General features: G+C 41.6%; 2 protein-coding genes across 4 annotated transcripts in view; one reads left to right on the forward strand and one right to left on the reverse strand.

The window, feature by feature from the left end:
- The window catches only part of kdm2aa (lysine (K)-specific demethylase 2Aa), a 33658-nt gene extending 18250 nt beyond the window's left edge, over positions 1-15408 (forward strand). For all 3 annotated transcript variants that reach the window (XM_023270183.3, XM_023270182.3, XM_023270184.3), the window contains 9 exons: positions 4000-4032; positions 4130-4235; positions 4476-5084; positions 5178-5343; positions 8235-8486; positions 8575-8738; positions 9923-10069; positions 13684-13902; positions 14819-15408. In XM_023270183.3, coding sequence (XP_023125951.2) covers positions 4000-4032; positions 4130-4235; positions 4476-5084; positions 5178-5343; positions 8235-8486; positions 8575-8738; positions 9923-10069; positions 13684-13902; positions 14819-15000 — 1878 coding nt within the window. In that variant the 3' untranslated portion in view covers positions 15001-15408. The remainder of the gene's footprint in view (positions 1-3999; positions 4033-4129; positions 4236-4475; positions 5085-5177; positions 5344-8234; positions 8487-8574; positions 8739-9922; positions 10070-13683; positions 13903-14818) is intronic.
- A 3001-nt stretch (positions 15409-18409) lies between these two features.
- The window catches only part of LOC111568505 (dual specificity testis-specific protein kinase 2-like), a 26640-nt gene continuing 23312 nt past the window's right edge, over positions 18410-21737 (reverse strand). The window contains exon 11 of the mRNA XM_023270187.3: positions 18410-21022. Coding sequence (XP_023125955.1) covers positions 19872-21022 — 1151 coding nt within the window. The 3' untranslated portion in view covers positions 18410-19871. The remainder of the gene's footprint in view (positions 21023-21737) is intronic.

A 21737-nucleotide genomic window follows, 5' to 3' on the forward strand; every position in this document is an offset into this window, starting at 1 on the left:
CTTGTTTTTATCAATAAATGACCGCTAATTGTAGCTAAACGGATGAGAACAGCAGATGTACTACAGATGTACTACAAACTTATTGATCTCAATCGATGGGTCTCTCCTGTTTGTATTGTTCATATTTGATTATAGTAATCCTCATTAATGAATAATATATTCCTGCTGTCTCGTGTCATTAACCCTTGTGTCGTCCTGCGGGTCAAATTGACCCGTTTTAAAGTTTGAAAACGTAGAAAAAAATATATATTTTCACAGTGAAATTACTAATGTCCACATTTTCAACATTTTTGGGAAATATTTGAAAATTTTTTGGTGGGGAAAAAAAGAAATGTTAAAAACAAATGTTCTTAAGAAAATATTAGAAATTTTAATGATTTATATGTAATCACTGTAGATATTTTTAGGATTTTTTTGGAAAGTTTTTACTCATTTTTTGAAAATATTTACAAGAATTTCTTTCAAGTGTGGAGGATTTTTAATTATTTTTTTAAAATAAAACTTTTAATGGAAACATTTGAGAAATGATTGGAATTTTCTACCTGAAAGTTTTGCAAATTAAAAATTTGAAAGTGTGGAATATTTTTATGATTTTTATGAAGCTTTTTACTCATTTTTAAAAAAATATTTACAAGAATTTTCTTGCCAAATTTGGGGAATGTTTTTAAAATAAAATTTTTAAGGAATTGTTGGAATTTTCTTCCTGAAGGTTTTGCAAATTTAAAGTTTGAAAACATGGAAAAAATACATTTTCACAGTGAAACTTCTGATGTCCACATTTTCAAAATTTTTGAACATTTTTGGTGGAAAAAAAAAAGTGTTAAAAAAAATGTTTCTTACGAACATTCACATAAAAATCGGCAATAATCCAGCAAAACTTGCTGTCAGGAAAGTCACTTGGAGCAGTTTCAAAGCAGCCAGAGATTGCAGAATCAGTATATTGTGCATGATACAGTTGTGTACCAATCAGGAAAAGTCATACACTACTACCTCCTGCTGAGAGACATTTGGTCAGGATGGTCAAGAGTCAACCAAGAATTACCAAAAAGCAGGTCTCCAGTGATTTATAAGTTGCTGGAACACAGTGTTTTCCATCACCATGAGCTGAAAGGCTGTATCCTCCAGAAGAGTCACCTTAAGGCTCGACTGAAGTTTGTTGTTAATCACATGGACAAAGACAAAACCATTTGGAGGAATTTCTAAGATCAGATGAAACAAAAACTGAGCCGTTTGAAAACAATGACATGAAATATGTTTGTAGGACAGGGTAGAACACAAACTAAATGGACATATGAAGAGGAAAACCTAAAATTAACAGCCAGAAGGTACAGGAGAGTGACCCCAAACACACATCGAAAGAGGTACAGAAACGGCTAGAAATAAAGTTTTAGACTGGTCTTCACAAAGGTTTTATATAACCTCCATTGAGAAGCCATAGACTTTACTGAAGACACAAGTTCCTGTCAGAAAGCCAACAAATTTAGTGTAACTGCACCAAGTCCGTAAGACGAGTGGTCAAAGGTACGACTATATAAGGGGTGTCAAATTCATCTTAGTTCAGGTTCCCCATTCAGCCCAATTTGATCTCCAGTGGACTGGACGAGTTTTTACTATGTGATCAAAACGACAAAAGTCAGATAAAAAAAGACAAAAAACAGGACAAAATATTGCGAAAATGAGACACAAAGCGTCAAAAAAATGAGACGAAGGACACGAAATACAACAAAAAAGACAAAAAATTTGACAATTTACAAAGCAATAAAAAAAATGGGTGAACGACAAAAACGAGACAAAACACAAAACGGCATGGAAAACAACGGATAAAGCAAAACAAAATGACAAAAGTCAGACCAAAAAAAACAACAAAAACAAGACGAAATATTGCAAAAATGAGACGCAAAATGACACAAAGTTTGACAAGACGAAACAAAACAAAAAGAGACAAAATTTGACAAAAAAGTTACAAAGAAAAAAAATGGACAAACCAAAAAAGGCAAAAAACACAAAACAACAAAAACAACACAAAACACAAATAAAGCAAAACCAAAATGACAAAAATAAGACCAAAAACACAAGCAAGGTAAAAAGGAAACAAAACAACAAAAAGGAGAAACAAAACGACAAAAACATGAAACGAATGACAAAAGTCAGACAAAAAACAACAAAAATGAGACAAAATATTACAAAAATGAGACACAAAATGTCAAAAAAATGAGACATGAAATAAAACAAAAAAACAGACAAAAACTTAGACAAGTTACAAAGCAACAATAAAATGGATAAACGACAAAAAAAAGACAAAAAAAACAAAACGGCCCGCAAAACGACGAATAACTCAAAACATAAAATGACAAAACAACAATCTAGTATTTTACTTTCTGATCAAAACAACTTGTCATGGTCTAGAAATGATTTTAAATTTATAGTTTTACTAAATTACAATCTGCAGTTAATGTCTTCTCTGGAATTTTTACACTTTGAGGGCCGGATTGGACCCTCTGGAGGACCGCTTTTGGCCCGCGGGCTGCATGTTGAACACCCCTGATCTAGAAACCTGCTAGAAGCTTGTAGACATTTAACCAAATATAACTATTGGTGTATGTTTATTTTTTATGTTGTATTTCCAGAAAACATAAATCTATGAAACAATCAAAATGCATGAACATGTTTTGAGATTAATTGATGGTAACCATAGTAACTGTACAAACATAATTGAGTACTCTAATACTTGCAGTATAAGATTCAGTATTGTTTTGTATAAGGTGTGAGGCAGAAATTTAAAGACGGGTCGTACTTAGGGGATACAGATTACTTGATTATCTTTCCTTTCACCTCATCTTGTGGCTCTCTGTGTAACGTTAACTATATCGAATGTTTATTTTATGTTCTATATAAAATATGCTTTGACTTTACCGAGGCTTACAGGGCGATCTCACTCTGTGATTTGCCTTTAGAGGCTTTTCTTTTAGATTGGTTGTTGAACTCATTATTCTGTGCAAGGCCAAATCTGTTAGACAAATCTCAAAGACAGATACAGGCTTTAGACCAGGGGTGTCCCAACATGCGTCCCACGGTCCAAAAGCGGTCCTCCAGAGGCTCCAATCCGGCCCTCAAAGTGTAAAAATTCCAGAGAAGACATTAACTGCAGATTGTAAATTAGTAAAACTATGAATTTAAATCATTTCTAGACCATGACAGGTTGTTTTGATCAGAAAGTAAAATACTAGATTGTTCTTTTGTGTCTCATTTTTGTAATATTTTGTCTTGTTTTTGTTGTTTTTTGTCTTTTTTTGTTTGACTTTCGTCTCATTTTTGTCGTTTTGTTTCTCGTTTTTGTCGTTTTGTGTTTCCTTTTTGTCTCGCTTGTGTTGTCTTGTTTTTGTCATGTTGTGTTTTGCTTTATTCGTTGTTTTGGGTGTCGTTTTTGTCATTTTGTGTTTTCTACTTGTTTCTGTCATTTTTCCATGTTTTTGTTGCTTGTAAAATTTGCTTTGTCAATTTTTTTTTCTCTTTTTTGTTTCGTGTCGTTTGTCATTTTTTTGCCATTTTGTTTCTTGTTTTTGTCATTTTGTCTCATTTTTGTAATATTTTGTCTTGTTTTGGTTTTTTGTCTGACTTTCGTCTCATGTTTTTGTTGTTTTGTTTCTCATTTTTGTCGTCTTTTCCTTTTTGTCTCATTTGTGTTTTTTGTCTTATTGCTGTCATTTTGTGTTTTGCTTGATTCATTGTTTTGTGTGCCATTTTGTGTTGTTTTTGTCTCGTTTTTGTCATTTATCCATTTTTTTGCCGCTTTGTACCTTGTTTGTCTATTGTCTCTTTTTTTGTTTTGTTTCGTGTTGTCTCATTTTTTTTGATGTTTTGTGTCTCATTTTCATGGTCAACTGGAGATCAAACTGGGATGAATGTGGAACCTGAACTAGAATGAGTTGGACACTCCTGGATTAGTGATTTATCTCTTCATTATTTGTGATAGTGACATTTTCTCTCTTCCCCCTACAGTCTAAAGGTGACAGAGGTGATGGCCTTCCAACGGTGAGCATTTGTGAGACATTGTTGACGTACTGTTTAGATTTCTAAACGCACTTTTGATTAATATCTCGTCATACCCTTCCCTCCTGCTGGTGTCCAGAAGAGGAAGTCTTCGTCCCTGCTGGATGCTCGTATGGCTAAGATTTATCGACGACAGCAGCACAGCCGTGATGGAGACGACTCTGCCAGTGATGACGATGATGAAGGTCTGTTTGTTAAACCATGCCCTTCAATCCTTTTTGTTAAATTATTGCATTCATTACAAAGAAAAAAACCCTACTTGAATTCATGTTTACATCAGCATAACTTTGTTGTGGTTGAGCCTAAAGCCAGAGTTTCAGTGTCACGATGGTACGATTTATAACTCATAGTCCCCAGGGTAAGCTAACTGGCTTCGCTGTACATCCCTCTGATCATCTGTCCAATCCGTCCATCCATCTTTGTAGCATCTCAGAAGAGAAAGATGACATTGCACGCCCGTGGAGGGAGCCACTCCTCCAGGAGGGCGTTCAGTGCCAACAGACGAAGCCTGCTGAGAGGAGGCCCCGCCCACAGAGGAAGCAGAGGCGTGCTCGTCACTCCCGGCTCCTCCTCCCTCCTCAAGTTGAAGCGAGGGATCGGCATGAGGGAGGGAGGACGAAGGGGACGAGGAGTCCGGCTGCGAGGAGGCTCCAGGATGCAGCGTAGAGGAGACGACTCTGAGGACTCCGAAGATGACGAAGACGATGACGATGAAGACGACGATGAAGAAGAAGAGGACGACAGCGAAGACGGAGAGAAAGAGCGGCAGCATCGTCGACGTAGGAGAAGGCAACGGACCGACGATGAGGACGAGGATGAAGACAGCGAAGGGCAGGAGTTTGAACCTGAGGAGGAGATGGACATGCTGGAGGATGAAGAAGAGGAGGAAGAGGAGGAGGTGGAGGAGGAAGGGCGCTGGGATTCAGACCCTGAACCGCCAGTCCTCCTGGTGTCTGATCTGAATGATGACCTGCTGAGCGGCTCCTACCTGACGGTCACCCTACAGCACCCCCACAAAGCCAAGAGACAATCTGGTAAGAATTCAGAAGCTGCATTTGTGTGGAACTGAATGAAAGAACTGCGAGTATGTATGTAGTGAATATAACAGACCTGTTCTCACTGCCCAGGTTCCATAGTTCCAAAGTTAGAAGCAGCCATGGGTCCAAGAACACCTGCAGTGGGCGGTGGTGGTCAGCAGGGCTTCATCCAGAGGAAGACCGCTCTGTCCAAACATTCACGACTCAAGAGCAACGAGTTCATAGCCGACAGCATCACCCCGAGAGGACCTGGCAGGTAGACCTCAGCTAATTTAAGTTCTGTACACGGATTCTACACAACGTTAAAACCACTGACTAGTGAAATGAATAACATGGATTTAAATGGTATTTGGACATATTATGCAGCAAGAAAATGGTCAGTTCTTGAAGTTGATGTGTTGAAAGCAGGACAAAGTGGCCATGAATAATTCTGAGCAACTTAAACAATAACCAGGTTATGATGTCTATTAGTGCTTTTCCACCAGAACCTACTTGACTTGACTCTACTGGGTTTGTGAGGTTTTCCATCAGGATGTAGTATCTGGTACCAGTTACTATTTTAGTTCCTACTGGGCCGGGGTTCCCAGCGAGCTGAGTGGAGCCGATAATGTGACGTCTACAGAGTGCAGGACACTGATTGGACAGGGAGTGATGACACTACACAGCGTACATATTTTAATGCCGATGGCGATAAATTGCAGCCATTACAGATTTGTACATGGGACTGATATACGATAACTGTAGCAAACTAGCATTAGCTTACCCTCAAACGTCGTCTAGTTTGTATCCTCTTGTCTTCGGCTTGATACTGCTGTATCACCTCCCAGACTCTCCTCTCCCGTTCTCCTGAGAGTTTCGACTTGCCGCCCTCAGCTTTCTCTGACTCTCTTCTTTTGTTTTGAATCTGACAAAAATCCTTAGACCGAGCAGCAGGTTCACCATCGCCTCCATGTCCTCCATTGTTGTGCTGGGTTTGTGTCGTGCACACATGACGTTAAGGGACTTCCAGGCTGCCGTGCTATGACGACTCCACCCATGATGAGGTGGTACTCAACTGGAAAACGACCTAAACCGAGTCGAGTCGAGTAGGTGCTAGTGGAAAAGCGCCTTAAGAGACTTGGTGGCGGCATGTTCAAAACTCTAGGTCTTCTGCAGTATAATAATAATAAATTAATAAACTTTTTTAACACCCAAGGACACTTTACAAAGAAGCATGCAGTGCATAGCACCTACCAGAAGTGGTCCAAGGAGGGGGTGAACCTGCAAAAGAGTCATGGGTGTCCAAAGCTGGCTGTGTGTGAAGGCCTACCATAACGCGAACTACTGAAAACTTAACACAGACTACAGTAGAAACATATCTGAACGTGTGCAGCTTGATGCGTACATTTATCTTGGGTCCTGCATTCATGGGAATGTTACTAACATGGAGCACCGACATAAACATGAGGCACTTTTCCATTAGCACCTGCTCGACTCGGTTTAGGTCGTTTTCCTCATCGTGGATGGCGTCATCATATCACAGCGGCAAAACATAAGAAACAGCGAGCACAAAATACACTTTGGAGCATTTTCAGCTTCTCCCGACACTGCTTCAATGTCCTGCTGTATCCGTGGGCGTCCATCCCCTCGGAGACCTCCTGTTAAACTTTCTCCGTCCAGTTCCCTCTGGATTCTTTGGTCCGCCACCAAAGACAGAAAAGTCTCGACCTCTTCATTCGCCCACGGTACAGGTCTGGTTGCCATATTCAAATTTTGCCAAGTTCCGTGAAGAGCAATGCGCACGTCGCTGTTGCCAGTTTTTTTTTTTAAATGCTGGGTTTGATTTTTGTGAAGGAGTCGCTCTGGTGTGTCGTCACTCCCTGTCCAATCAGTGTCCTGCACTCTGTAGACGTCACATTATCAGCTCCACTCAGCTCACTGGGAACCCCGGCCCAGTAGGAACTAAAATAGTAGCTGGTACGAGGGACTACGTCTTGATGGAAAACCTCACAAACCCAGTAGAGTCAAGCCGAGTAGGTGCTGGTGGAAATGTGCCATTAGTACCAGACCATGTGTACCCTTCCAGGCAGTGGTATTCCCTGATGGCAATGACCTCTTTTAACAGGATAATGTTCCCTCTCACACTGCCACCATTGGTCAGGAATGGTTTGAGGAATATTACAAAATATTCAAGGTGTTGACTTGGCCCCAAATTTTCCCAGATCTCAAACTAACTGGGATGTGCTAACCCAAGTCCAAACCATTGAGGCCCTGCATCACAGCTTCCAGGACTTAGGGTTAGGGTTATGATCTAGTGGTAACGTAAGGTTAGGGTTATGATCTAGTAGCAACATAGGGTTAGAGTTATGATCTCGTGGTAACGTAGAGTTAGGGTTATGATCTAGTGGTAACATAGAGTTAGAGTTATGATCTAGTGTGGCTGTCTTTTAATGTAAAACGTTAAGGAAAGCATGACATCCAACTTAAGTGAAGCATTACAGCACAATTAATGTTTAAAACTCCCTCTATCTCTGCCAGTGAGAGTCCATAAGTTGTGGCTACAGGGAGGCCAATTGAAACTCAGCCCATGTGAGTTTACACATCATACTTTTTTAACAAGCTGTCAGTGCTAATCCTGACAACATGTTTCAGCAGATGAACTGCAGCTGGTGCCATGCCAAACCTTTAGGATGAAGTTCTAGAGTTTTTGTTTGGGGATTGCAAGTATGTCGACATAAAAAGACTTTTGATAGTAATTTCTTGGCTCATAGAGTAGATCAAACCAAAACAATGTTATGCTAAGCCAACCATTGTACACCAAATGGTTCAAGACGTACACACCTACATTACATTCCAACCACTACCTGAGACCATGACCATCGTAATGTCCTTTAATGTTTATAATGATAAGCATTTAGAAGTTCTCTATTTAAGGACTTAATATTACCCAACTTGTTATCTATATCCTTATCTGGTATTTCCTGGGGAACTGATGATCCCAAACACCAGATAACTGACATATTCTAGCTGCTGAGGCTTTGATCACCACATTAGTGATTGACTAGAATGGTTCAGCACTCTGTTTTATCAGACTGTGAATGTATGTGTCTTCATCATCATCATCAACCCAAACAGCGGTTGATCTTCTGATGGTTCTTCATCACGTAGGCCTCGTCTGCGGGGTAGCTGTGAAGACAGAAGCACCAGAACTCGCTCTGCGTCTTCTTCAGATGAACAGGAAGCCGCTGCTCCTCCTCCGTTTTCCTCTCTGTCTCCTCCATCTCTGCTGTCTCTGCCGTCCTTTAAAGAGGCGGGAAACGAAAGAGTTGGGGAGAAGGAAGTCTGGGTGTCCGTGTTCAGATACCTGAACAGAGCTGAGCTGCTGGCGTGCATGACCGTCTGTAAGGCCTGGTATAAGTGGTATGTTACACACCAATGCAAACCAAACACACATGGACGCACACTAAGTCTAGGAGCTTTAACACCACATATTCTCTGTCCTGTTTAGGAGCTGTGACAAACGTCTGTGGAGTCATGTGGATGTGAGTCGCTGCCGGCCGCTCAGTAACCAGGCGCTGGCAGGCATCATCAAACGCCAGCCCACCTCTCTGGATCTGTCCTGGACACCACTGGCCAAAAGACAACTCAACTGTCTGCTGACCAGACTCCCCGGTACGAAAATGCTCTAATGACACAGATCCCAACGTCCTTACATGTCTTATTAGATCAGGGGTGTCCAACTCATTCTAGTTCGGGTTCCACATTCAGCCCAGTTTGATCTCCAGTGGACCTGGACTAGCTTCTACTATATGATCAAAACGACAAAAGTCAGATAAAAAAGACAAAACATTGCGAAAATGAGACACAAAGCGTCAAAAAAATGAGACAAACAATACAAAACAAAACAAAAAAGAGACAAGAAATTAGAGAAATTACAAAGCAACAGAAAAATGGCAAAAATGACAAAAACGAGACAAAAAACAAAACTGCAAACATGAGATGAACGACAAGTCAGAAAAAAACGACAAAAACGACAAAATATTACAAAGACACAAAACGACAAACGACACGAAACAAAACAAAAAAGAGACAAAAAAGTTACAAAGCGACAAAGAAATGGACACACAACAAAAGCGAGACAAAAACACAAAACAGCACGCAAAACAACAAATAAAGCAAAACACAAAATGACAAAAATAAAACCAAAACCACAAGTGAGACAAAAAGGAAACACAACACGACAAAAACATGAGATGAAAGTCAGACAAAATAACAAAACAAAATATTACAAAAATGAGACACAGAATGACAAAAGTGAGGAAAAAAAATGACAAAAAATGAGACAAATGGCATGAAGCAAAACAATAAGAGACAAAAAATGTTACAAAGTGGCCAAAGAATTGACAAACGACAAAAACAAGACAAAAATGACAAAAAAGACTAAAACGATAAACAAAACAACGAATAAAGCAAAGCACGAGACGACAAAAATAAGACAAAAAACACAAGCGAGACAAAAAGGAAACAAACGACAAAAACATGAGACGAAAGTCAGACAAAAAAAGACAAAAAACAATAAAAACAAGACAAAATATCACAAAAATGAGACACAAAACGACAAAAGAACAATGAACAATCTAGTATTTTACTTTAGGTTCAAAACAACTTGTCATGGTCTAGAAATTATTTTAAATTTCTAGTTTTACTAATTTACAATCTGCAGTTAATGTCTTCTCTGGAATTTTTACACTTTGAGGGCCGGATTGGACCCTCTGGAGGACCGCTTTTGGCCCGCGGGCCTCATGTTGGACACCCCTGCTTTAAATCCTCTCTCTCCATGTTTTCTGTGTGTTCAGGTCTGAGGGAACTGAGGGTGACCGGTCTGTCCTGGTCCTGTCTGTCGGCGCTGGTGTCTCCCACTCTGCCCCACCTCCGGCTGCTGGACCTGCGCTGGTGTGAAGGTCTGCAGGACGCCCAGATTAAGGAGATCACCACCCCGCCTGGTGAGGACCAGGAATGAGCTCGTTAAGTCTATACCTGGAGTTCACCTACCACACCCTCCCATTAGAGAAGAGGTCATGCTCCAAATTCATCCAAAATGACAGAAAATTTGTCCAGAGTGACTCAAAATTCATGCAATATGAATCAAAATGTGTCTAAGTTGACCTTAAACATCCAGATTGACCCAAAAATTGTTGAAAACTACTTAAAACTGGTCCATACCAGCTAAGAAGAACAAGCTAACTAGCTTTTTTGTGCAAAATGACAAAAAAATGAGTAAAAACCGTCCAAGATGACTCAAAATTCCTTCAAAATGACCCCAGATTCATCCAGACTGACTGAAAATTTGTCCAAAAATGCCTTGAAGTTTGTTGAAAATTACTCAAATCTTGACCACACTGGTTAAAAAAATTGTGCAAAAAAAGTTACTGAAAACTGACCACAATTACTTGAAACCTTCCAAAACAAGCTGAAAATAGTCCAAAATGACAGAAAATTTGTCCAGAGTGACTCAACCTTTTTTTTTTTTTTTTACCAAAAGCAGATTGCAGAATGATCTAACCCCTATGAAGTTGTATCTTCAACCCCTATGAGGACCTGCCTGCCTTCTATCCTTCCCTCGTTCCTTCCTTCCTTCCATGCTTCCTTCCATATTTCTTTCCTTCCTTCCTTCCTTCCTTCCTTCTTTCCTTCCTTCCATATTTCTTTCCTTCCTTCCTTCCTTCCTTCCTTCTTTCCTTCCGTATTTCCTTCCTTCCTTCCATACTTCCTTCCTTTCATATTTTCTTCCTTCCTTCCTTCCTTCCTTCTTTTCATATTTTCTTCCTTCCTTCCTTCCTTCCTTCCATACTTCCTTCCTTCATATTTCCTTCCTTCCTTTCATTTTTCTTCCTTCCTTCCTTCCTTCCATATTTCCTTCCTTCCATATTTCCTTCCTTCCTTCCTTCCTTCCTTCTTTCCTTCCGTATTTCCTTCCTTCCTTCCATACTTCCTTCCTTCCTTCATATTTCCTTCCTTCCTTTCATATTTTCTTCCTTCCTTCCTTCCTTCCTTTCATATTTTCTTCCTTCCTTCCTTCCTTCCTTCCTTCCTTCCTTCCATATTTCCTTCCTTCCTTCCTTCCTTCATATTTCCTTCCTTCCTTTCATATTTTCTTCCTTCCTTCCTTCCTTCCTTCCTTCCTTCCTTCCATATTTCCTTCCTTCCATATTTCCTTCCATACTTCCTTCCTTCCTTCCTTCCTTCCTTCCTTGGCTGTAAGCTGAGGGTTCTTGTCCATCCGTCTCCAGGAATCTTGATGTCTCAGACAGCTTCTTTTTTCCACCATGTAGTGTAGCCACAGTACCGGTAGCTTTGAACTACCAATGATGTTTCCAACAGAGTCTCTGGGAACATTCTAGAACTTGGAGATCTTCTTGGACCCATTTCCTTTCTGGTACAAAGCAACTATTTCCTCTCTAAACTTCAGGATGTCTCTCTGGTCTGAACCATGGTGCTGCTAGAGGAGAAAGTGTTCCTATTTTATAGACATGAGTATCACTCAATGTTCAGCATGTGTCCCTGTTGGATTCACCTCTAAACGTATTCATACAGGTGGATGGATTACAGTTGGACTGCAGTTATCTGGATTTACCAGCATTGGTTATAGGAGGCTGAATCATTTTACATGCAGCTGTAAGTCAGGACTTTGTGGAGACCAGTCTAGACCTCTAACTGTAAACCTGATTTAGTCTATTTTTAAACCACATTTGGTGTGTGAGTATAGAGGCAATTCTCTTTTTTCATTATTTCATTACTTTGTGTAAATCTCTAGTTGCACACTCACTGATGAACTCCTGCAGTCTGACAGAGTTCAGTAGTTTTACAAAAACAGCCCAGATGTACAAGACTTATAAGACTGTAAGACCCAAATACATAAAAAACGTGTGTGTGTGTGTGTGTGTGTGTGTGTGTGTGTGTGTGTGTGTGTGTGTGTGTGTGTGTGTGTGTGTGTGTGTGTGTGTGTGTGTGTGTGTGTGTGTGTGTGTGTGTGTGTGTGTGTGTGTGTGTGTGTGTATATAAAATTGTTGGTACCCCTCGGTTAATGAAAGAAAAACCCACAATGGTCACAGAAATAATTTGAATCTGACAAAAGTAATAATAAATAAAAATTCTATGAAAATTAACCAATGAAAATCAGACATTGCTTTTGAACCGTGGTTCAACTGAATTATTTTTAAAAATTAACTCATGAAACAGGCCTGGACAAAAATGATGGTACCCTTAACTTAATATTTTGTTGCACAACCTTTTGAGGCAATCACTGCAATCCAACCATTTGTGTAACTGTCAGTGAGACTTCTGCACCTCTCAGCAGGTATTCTGGTCCACTCCTCATCAGCAGACTGCTCCAGTTGTCTCAGGTTTGAAGGTTCCTTCTCCAGACGCCATGTTTCAGCTCCTTCCACAGATGTTCAATAGGATTTAGATCAGGGCTCATAGAGGCCACTTCAGAATAGTCCAATGTTTTCCTCTTAACCATTCTTGGCTGTTTTTAGCTGTGTGTTTTGGCTCATTATCCTGTTGAAAGACCCATGACCTGCGACTGAGACCAAGCTTTCTGACACTGGGCAGCACATTTCTCTCTAGAATACCTTGATAGTCATGAGATTTCATTGTACCTGCACAGATTCCAGACACCCTGTACCAGATGCAGCAAAGCAGCCCCAGAACATAACAGAACCTCCTCCATGTTCCACAGTAGGGACACTGTTCTTTTCTTCATATGCTTCATTTCTGCATCTGTGAACATAGAGCTGATGTGCCAAAAAGTTCCAGTTTTGTCTCGTCTGTCCATAGGACATTCTCCCAGAAGCTTTGTGGCTTGTCAGCATGCAGTTTGGCAAATTCCAGTCTGGCTTTTTTATGATTTGTTTTCAACAATGGTGTCCTCCTTGGTCGTCTCCCATGAAGTCCACTTTGGCTCAAATAATGACGGATGGTGTGATCTGACACTGATGTACCTTGACCTTGGAGTTCATCTTTAATGTCTTTAGAGGTTGTTCTGGGCTCTTTTCTTACCATTCATATTATCCATCTCTTCCATTTGTCATCAATTTATCTCCTGTGGCCACATCCAGGGAGGTTGGCTACAGTCCCATGGATCTTACATTTCTGAATAATATGTGCAACTGTAGTCACAGGAACATCAAGCTGCTTGGAGATGGTCTTATAGCCTTTACCTTTAACATGCTGGTCTATAATTTTCTTTCTAATCTCCTGAGACAACTCTCTCCTTGGCTTCCTCTGGTCCATGTTTAGTGTGGTACACACCATGTCACCAAACAGCACAGTGACTACTGTAACCCTGTAAATAGGCCGACTGACTGATTACAAGTTTGTAGACACCTGTGATGCTAATTAGAGGACACACCTTGATTGAACATGTCCCTATGGTCACATTATTTTCAGTCTTTTCGAGGGGTACCATCCTCTTTGTCCAGGCCTGTTTCATGACTTTATTTTTTAAAATAATTCCTACATCTGTGTCTCAGTTTAGATGTGAGGAAAACTCTCCATAGACTAGACATAGCAATCTGCACTGAAGTACATCCCATAATCTCCTCCATCTCTGCAGGTCTGGAGTCGTCCCGCAGCAGACTGAGGAACATGGTGACGCTGCGTCTCTCAGGACTGGACGTCAGTGAATCCACGCTGAGGCTGCTGCAGCGCCACATGCCCCAGCTGGAGAGGCTGGACCTGGCTCACTGCAAGGAGGTGACCGACTCGTCCATCGCCCTGCTGGCCGCCGCTGGAAGCCACACCAGGAACAACCTCACAGAGCTCACTCTGGCAGGTAGGACCTCGTTCATCTGACCACTTCTCACCAGGGGTGTCCAACATGAGGCCCGTGGGCCAAAAGCGGCCCTCAAAGTGTAAAAATTCCACAGAAGACATTAACTGCAGATTGTAAATTAGTAAAACTAGAAATTTAAAGTCATTTCTAGACCATGACAAGTTGTTTTGATCAGAAAGTGAAATACTAGATTGTTCATTCTTCTTTTGTCGTTTGTGTCTCATTTTTGTAATATTTTGTCTTGTTTTTGTTGTTCAGGTTCCACATTCAGCCCAGTTTGATCTCCAGTGGACTGGAAATCAGTTTTACTATATGATCAAAACAACAAAAGTCAGATAAAAAAAAGACAAAAAAAAACAAGACAAAATATTGTGAATATGAGACACAAAACATCAAAATGAGACAAACGACACGAACCAAAACAAAAATAACAACAAAAAATTAGACAAGTTACAAAGCGACAAAAAAATGGACAAACAACAAAAACGAGACAAAAAATACAAAACATCACGCAAAACAACGAATAAAGCACAACACAAAATGAAAAAATAAGACAAAAAACACAGAGACAAAAAGGAAACACGAGGAAAAACCAGAAACAAAAACATGAGATGAAAGTCAGACAAAAAATGACAAAAAACAACGAAATATTACAAAAGTGAGACACAAAACGACAAAAGAACAATGAAAAATCTAGTATTTTACTTTAGGATCCAAACAACTTGTCATGGTCTAGAAATGATTTTAAATTTATAGTTCTACTAATTTACAATCTGCAGTTAATATCTTGTCTGGAATTTTTACACTTTGAGGGCCGGATTGGACCCTCTGAAGGGCCGCTTTTGGCCCACGGGCCTCATGTTGGACACCCCTGTTGTAAATGTATATACAGACTAACTGCTGTGTGTCTCTTCAGGCTGCAGTGAGCTGACGGACGGATGTCTGTCCTACCTGAAGCGTCTGTCCTCGCTGACCCTGCTGGACCTCAGAGGCTGTTCTGGGATCAGCAGACGGGCCTGTGACTCGTTCATCTCTGACCTGTCCCATGTCGCCCTCTACTGTATGATGGAGGAGAAGCTCATCCAGCGCCTGGACTGACACACGCAGGACATTGGAGGACACTGGAGGAGGAGAGGGCGTGTTTTTCATATGTTCACCCCCTGCTACTGTTCTCAGTAACGTGATGAACGAAGCATTAAACCACCAACCTGAAGTCCTCCTGAATACTCCTGAAATCACTCTTTAATCTGATGCAGGGTTTTAGCCACGCCTGGGGTAAACACTATCCTTAAAAATCACACAATTAGCTGCAAACATTTTGTCTTCTTCACCTCGTATCAGAGCTGGACGTCTCCATAATGTAGAGGCAGGAAGCAGCGCTGGGCTTCTCCAGTGAGTTTCATGGAACAGTGTTTCTGAACTGTGGATTCCATGTGTGTAAATATGTTATTTTTGTGTGATAACTGACATTGCACAATGTGAAAACTGAATAAAATGTGAATAGTTTCAGTTTCTATGTGTGTAATTTTCACTAAAACATATTTACTCCATAAACCAGTGGTGTCAACCTCATCTTAGTCCAGGTTCCACATCTAGTCCAGTCTGATCTCCAGTGACCAGTAAAACCACAGCATAATAACCTAGAAATAACCACAACTCCTAATGGTTCCTTTGATTTATTGCAAAAATGTTCACTTTTAAGGAATTATCTTTATACTAAACCTCATGAACAACCTGAAATTTATAAAGACAATTAAGTGAAATTTCATCAACATTCAGCCTCAGTTTATCATTTCCACATTACAACTTCCAGATCAGAGTGTCTACAAAGGAACACATTTAGTCACTGAACCATAGATGATTTACTGGAGGATCAAAACCACAGCAGTCAGACAAGATAAGACAAAAAACAAGACAAAATATTACAAAAATGAGACAAAACAAAAGAGACAAACGACAAAGACAAAAAAATGGACAAATGACAAAAATGAGACAAAAAATAGACAACACAAGACAAAAAGGAAATGCAAAATGATAAAAACATTGAATGGCACGAAACGACAAAAAAGACAAAATTAGACAAAAAAGTTACAAAGCTCAAAAAAATGGACCAAAAAGTAAACGCAAAACAAAAACGAGACAAACGACAATAAGTCATACAAAAATAGACAATGAACTACTTAAGAAAATATTACAGAGATGAGACACAAAACAAAAACAAGAAACAAAGCAACATAAAATGAGACAGCGACACAAGCGAGACCAAAAAAACCCACAAAATGACACAAAATGCAAGACACAAAATCACAAAAATAAGACAAAAAACAAGCGAGATAACAAAAACATGAGACAAATGACACGAAACAAAACAAAAAAAAAATTTGACAAAAAAATTACAACGCGACAAAAAAATGGACAAATAACAAAAATGAGACAAAAAAAACAAACGAGACGAAAATGAACCACAAAAAGACAAAAATGAGAAACAACGACAATAACATGAGACGAAAGTCAGACAAAAAAGAAAAAAAGACAATATTACTAAAGTGAGACACAAAACAACAATGAACAATCTAGTATTTTACTTTCTGATCAAAGCAACTTGTCATGGTCTAGAAATGATTTTAAATTTATAGTTTTACTAATTTACAATCCGCAGTTAACGTCTTCTCTGGAATTTTTACACTTTGAGGGCCGGATTGGACCCTCTGAAGGACCGCTTTTGGCCTGCGGGCCGCATGTTGAACACCCCTGCCTTAATGTATTCTGTGTTTAAACCTAATTCTCTGCATGGATCCAGGATGTAGCTGCTTCTTATTTAGCTGTAATTTAAGCACCTCTCAGTCTTACAACCATGAACTCTAAGAGTTAATTATGGGCCTGGCTAATTCTTGGATGGGACGTCACCTGGACCAGAATATCCTGGTACTTTCTGAATCCACGGTGCCTTCAATACGTTGGAGAGCTTTGTGGTTCTTTTCCGGTCTATGATGCAGCTGTGATCCTTATTGTTTAATAAGAAATGATATATTTATCTAGTGCTGCTCATCTTCCAGACAGCCCATCGTTTGTAGAACATTCTTTGACAGTAAAATGTTTAAATGAGCAGAATACAACTTTGTATTTTCTAGAAACAGGTGATGATGTCACCTGAAGATGAGACACTTGGTGTGAAAGCCAAACAGGATGGATCAGAAGAAATTTCAGAAGAGGAGTGTTCTGTCCCGCAAAGAATGGAGAGAGCTGTCATTGGTTTCCATGCTTCCACACTACAATCCAAAATTACCGAAGTAATCCTTTCACTTTTCAAAAAACAGATGGCGAGATTACCTGATGATGACGGGACACTTTATAGGAAACCTGAACAGGATGAAAAATGAGCAGATTATAACTTTGTGTTTTCCAGAGTTGCACTACTTCATTATTAAACCCAAGTGTCACAAGACATTTCTAAACAGGAGGAGAGTTCCACAGAGGCACTAGAACATCCTGGTCAGCCCCATTTGGTAGTAGTGTTGATACTGTGGGCAGATGCTAAGTTCTGCTGGAAAAGAAAATCAGCATCTCCATAATGTTTGTTAGCAGATGGTAGCAGGACGTGCTCTAAAATCCCCTCATAGATGCTGCATTAACTTTGGACTTGATAAAGGTGAAAGTCAGCAGATAATGTGGCACCAAAAACCATCACATAGTGAAGAAAACTCAGACTGGATTTAAAACTCTTCATCCAGACTCTAGGACCTTGATTTCTAAATAAAATGCTAAATTTACTTTGGTATTAAAAGAGGACTTTGGACCACTGAGCAACAGGGAAAGATCTGATGCTGTTTCTGGTCCAGAGGTGGCTTGATATTGAAGATGTTTGTAGGCCCTTCTCTGAAGACTTCCTTACCTCTAACCCTCGGTCCACTTCCTGTGAAGCTCTTCAGTTGACTTTTCTTGACAATCATCTTGGACTGGGGCCATTCCTGGTTCTTGTGCACCTTGTTCTGCCACCCTTATATTAATGTCCTCTGATATAGTAGCTCAATAATTACCTACTGGACAACTTTCAAGTAAACAGTTTATCTATCCATCCGTCCATCCATCCTCCCATCCTTCCGTCCGTCCGTCCGTCCATCCATCATCCATCCGTCCATCCATCCTCCCATCTGTCCGTCTGTCCGTCCATCCATCATCCATCCATCCTCCCATCCATCCATCCATCCATCGTCGTCCTCTTATCTGGGGTCGGGTCGTGGAGGCAGCAGATGAAGCAGGTCATTCCAGACGTTCCTCCTCCCACCAACACTTTCCAGCTCTTCCTGGGGGATCCCGAGGCGTTCCCAGGCCAGATGAGATATATAATCCCTCCAGCAGGTTCTGGGTCTCCTCCCAGGAGGACATGTTCAGAAAACCTCCAAAGGAAGTCTCCCTGGAGGCATCTGAATCAGATGTCCAAACCACTGAAACCATGAAGCACTTCATCATCTCTGTTTAGTAAAAGATTAAAAAGCAGCATACGGGGCGACAGACAGCCATTTTTGTTTATTAACAGATGACTGCATACAGGATTCTAGCTGAACAGAACATGGAAATCATCAGAAACAACGGGATAAAAGTTCTCTTTTCCATCTCTGCACCTTTCAGTGTGTGGAATGATCTGTACAATAAACAGCAGACGAGCCTCATACACCACTTTATCAATACAACAGTGGAATCAACACGCGCACACACACACACACACACACACACACACACACACACACACACACACACACACACACACACACACACACACACACACACACACACACACACACACACACACACACACACACACACACACACACACACACACACACACACACACACACACGTTTCATGATGTGAAAGAGTAACAGGGAAGCAGTTTGTTGAGCGACAGGCACACACACACTTAGAAAACACAAGATTCACACGAAGCACCGTCTAGAAGAAGCCTGTTGTCTTATTGCAAAAGTGCTCTGAGTTCAAGTGTAAAAATAAAGAATATACACCAAGAGCCCATGAAATGTTTTGTCCATTAAGTCCCGGAGTGCAGCAGGTATTAGTCTCTGTCACACACTCACTCCGTTTAACTGCTATAAAAACGTAGGAAGTCAGTCATCTTTATTGGTTTTATAAATATCCCCACTGCCACTACTTCCAATCAGATAAATAAAACACGGTAAACCCATTCACACCACATCTGTCAGCTTCTCTTCCTTATAAAACCTGTTCTTTACAGTGCACACAGCAGTGTTTCCATTAAATAGTGGATTAGAACACAAAAAAATGAAGATTTTTTTGAGTTTTTCACACTTGCTCCTCTGGAGTTAAAATGATTTACAAAAGTAAAGTTTTCCCCAAACATCACTCACCCAACAAAAAGTGCTTCAAAAGTCATTATGTTTTTACAAACATCTGTACATCTGTTGCAGTAACATTATGTTTACAGGTACAGCAGATCAAACCTGGAACGGGAAGCCTGCTCCTAAACCGTTATTACTAAACTGTGCAGTCGTTTTCCTCTTAGATCAGCTTTGAGCAACCTTCTTCACATCAATAATGTTTTTACTGATGTCACTCATTAACTGTGAGTGAAATGTGATCCTGACTGATAGAAATCGTGGCCTTAAGTGGCCTCTTACTTAAGTAAGACCCAAGTTGTAATAAACCTGAAGGATTCTTGTCAGCCACACACTGTTCTTCACCAACAGCCACTAGAACATGTTGTAGCAGAGGTTTGGATCATCACAGTTCCAGTGGAAATGCTGTTCTACCTCAGCCACCATGTTCTTCATGGTCCCATTAGTTGGGTTAACCCCCGGCCCACCATGTGGAACAGTACCTACATATGGCCCTACAGTTCGCTGTGACTGCATAGAGTGAACCCTGCACAGATCTGGAGTTTTAGTAGTGTTTCTGTCCCCGTACAGTTAGTGCTGGTGCTTGTCTACAGTTCAGCCTCAGGACTGGGCCTCTGGTAGGGATCGTCCGGGTTCACAGGACACTGAGGGTCCAGCTACTCGTCCATTTGTGTTGTGACCCAGCAGAGACTTGGCCGTTGAGGCAGCTGATGAGGCGGCGCTGCTACCAGTTATGGTACCGTTGAGGTTCCGGTAGGACCGCTGCCGTAGCAACGAAGCCCTTCGGTGGGAGGCGGGCATGGAAGCTGAACCACGGAGGCACACCGAGGGGAAACTCAGACCCACCAGGCAACAGCCTGGACAGGAAATTACCTCATCCTGTTCAGAGGGGGCACTGTGGTCAGAAGACAAAGCCTGGACTTCACTAAAACCATTCGCGTGCCTTCCTCCACCCCACTGCACCTGCTGACCAATCACAATGCCCGAACCATTGTTGTTGTCCAAACGAGGCTGAGGAGGAGCGGAGGACGGTTCGTTGGAGATTGGAAGCCTCCAGCCGTTGCTCTGTGAGGAGGAGGTTGAGGTAAGCAGCGGTCTTCCAGGTGACAAGTTCAGGACTTTTTCTGCTGGTTCTGGAGACTTGGTACAGTCCATGGGTTCTATTAGACAAACCTCCTCCTCCTCCTCCAACCGCTCCAGAGACACCATCTCCAGCTCAACAGCGAGACCTAAATCCTCCACCATCTCCTCCTCCTTCTGGGACAACTCTCTCCTCTCAGTTTTGCTCAAATGTTCGACCTGCAACCTGTCCTCCACTCCCTCTGACTTCCTCCTTACATCATCCTCCCCAGTCCCTCGGGCATCTTCGTCCTTTCCCCCCATGTCTCTTGGCAGTGCCACGGTCCGGCTGATCTCTGGTGTGCACGGGAGCGACTGACACCTCCTTGGTGGCGTCCCTCTGAGGATGTGGGAGGAGGCGCATGGGTCGCGAAGAGCCGGGAGGGTGAAGGTCAGGGAGATGACGGACTTGCTGGGCGTGTCCAAGAGTTTACAGCGCCCCCCATTCAGGTCCCGTCTCAGGGAGAAGGGGTTGACCCGAGCAGGGGTCCCGAGGAGAGGAGGAGTCAGGATGGTGGGAGGCAGCATGTCTGATTGGCTCCTGGCCAGGCCTTGCCTCAGCTGACTGCGGTCTCCGGGGCGACAGGGAGAGCTGCGGCGGCGGTATGGGCTGACGTCCACCACCACTGGATCTGACCAAAGACATGGAAGAGATGGAAAGAGTCAGAGAAGGTTCCAGGCCTCACATATGCAGGGTAACCGGGCTTCAGCAGCAATAGCAAGGTCAAACAGTTTACATGTGCTGGAGGTCTGTTCCTCAAAAAAAAAACAAAAAACAGTAAGAGCCTTTTGATTGGTATTTCCCAACTGGGTGCTGTTGGGTTTATAACGGCTTTATTTTTACTAGAGCAGTATTTCCTTTTACAACTATTTTTGAGGTAGTCACCAGACTACCCAACCAAAGAATGCTGCTGGAAGACTTTTATCTGGTACCAAATTACGCCTGTACTCGCTTCCCTATACTGGATACCAGTTGAAAACGGAATTGATGTTAGGCTTTTGTATTTCTTTACAAAGCCATGCATGGGTTGGCTTCTTGGTACATTTCAGAACTTCTCTGGCACCTACTCTACCTCAGGCCTCGTAGCCCTACATAGAGTCAGTGATCGTATTTGGTAACTTCTACACATATTAAATATGGCGTTGCTCCGCCTCTCAGTGGCCTCTTTTCCACCAAGCTGGTTCCAGTGCTAGTTCGGAGCCAGTGCCTGACTTAGCACCAGTTCTTTGTGTTTCCACCACCTAAACACAGACTCCAGGCTCCAAAAACCGGAGCTTTTCAGGCACCAACTCTTTGCTGGGCCAGAGTTAAGAACCGAGTACATCACGAGCTGGGGGCGGGGCTAC

The sequence above is a fragment of the Amphiprion ocellaris genome, chromosome 4 (genome assembly GCF_022539595.1).
Source record: "Amphiprion ocellaris isolate individual 3 ecotype Okinawa chromosome 4, ASM2253959v1, whole genome shotgun sequence".
NCBI lineage: Eukaryota > Metazoa > Chordata > Actinopteri > Pomacentridae > Amphiprion > Amphiprion ocellaris.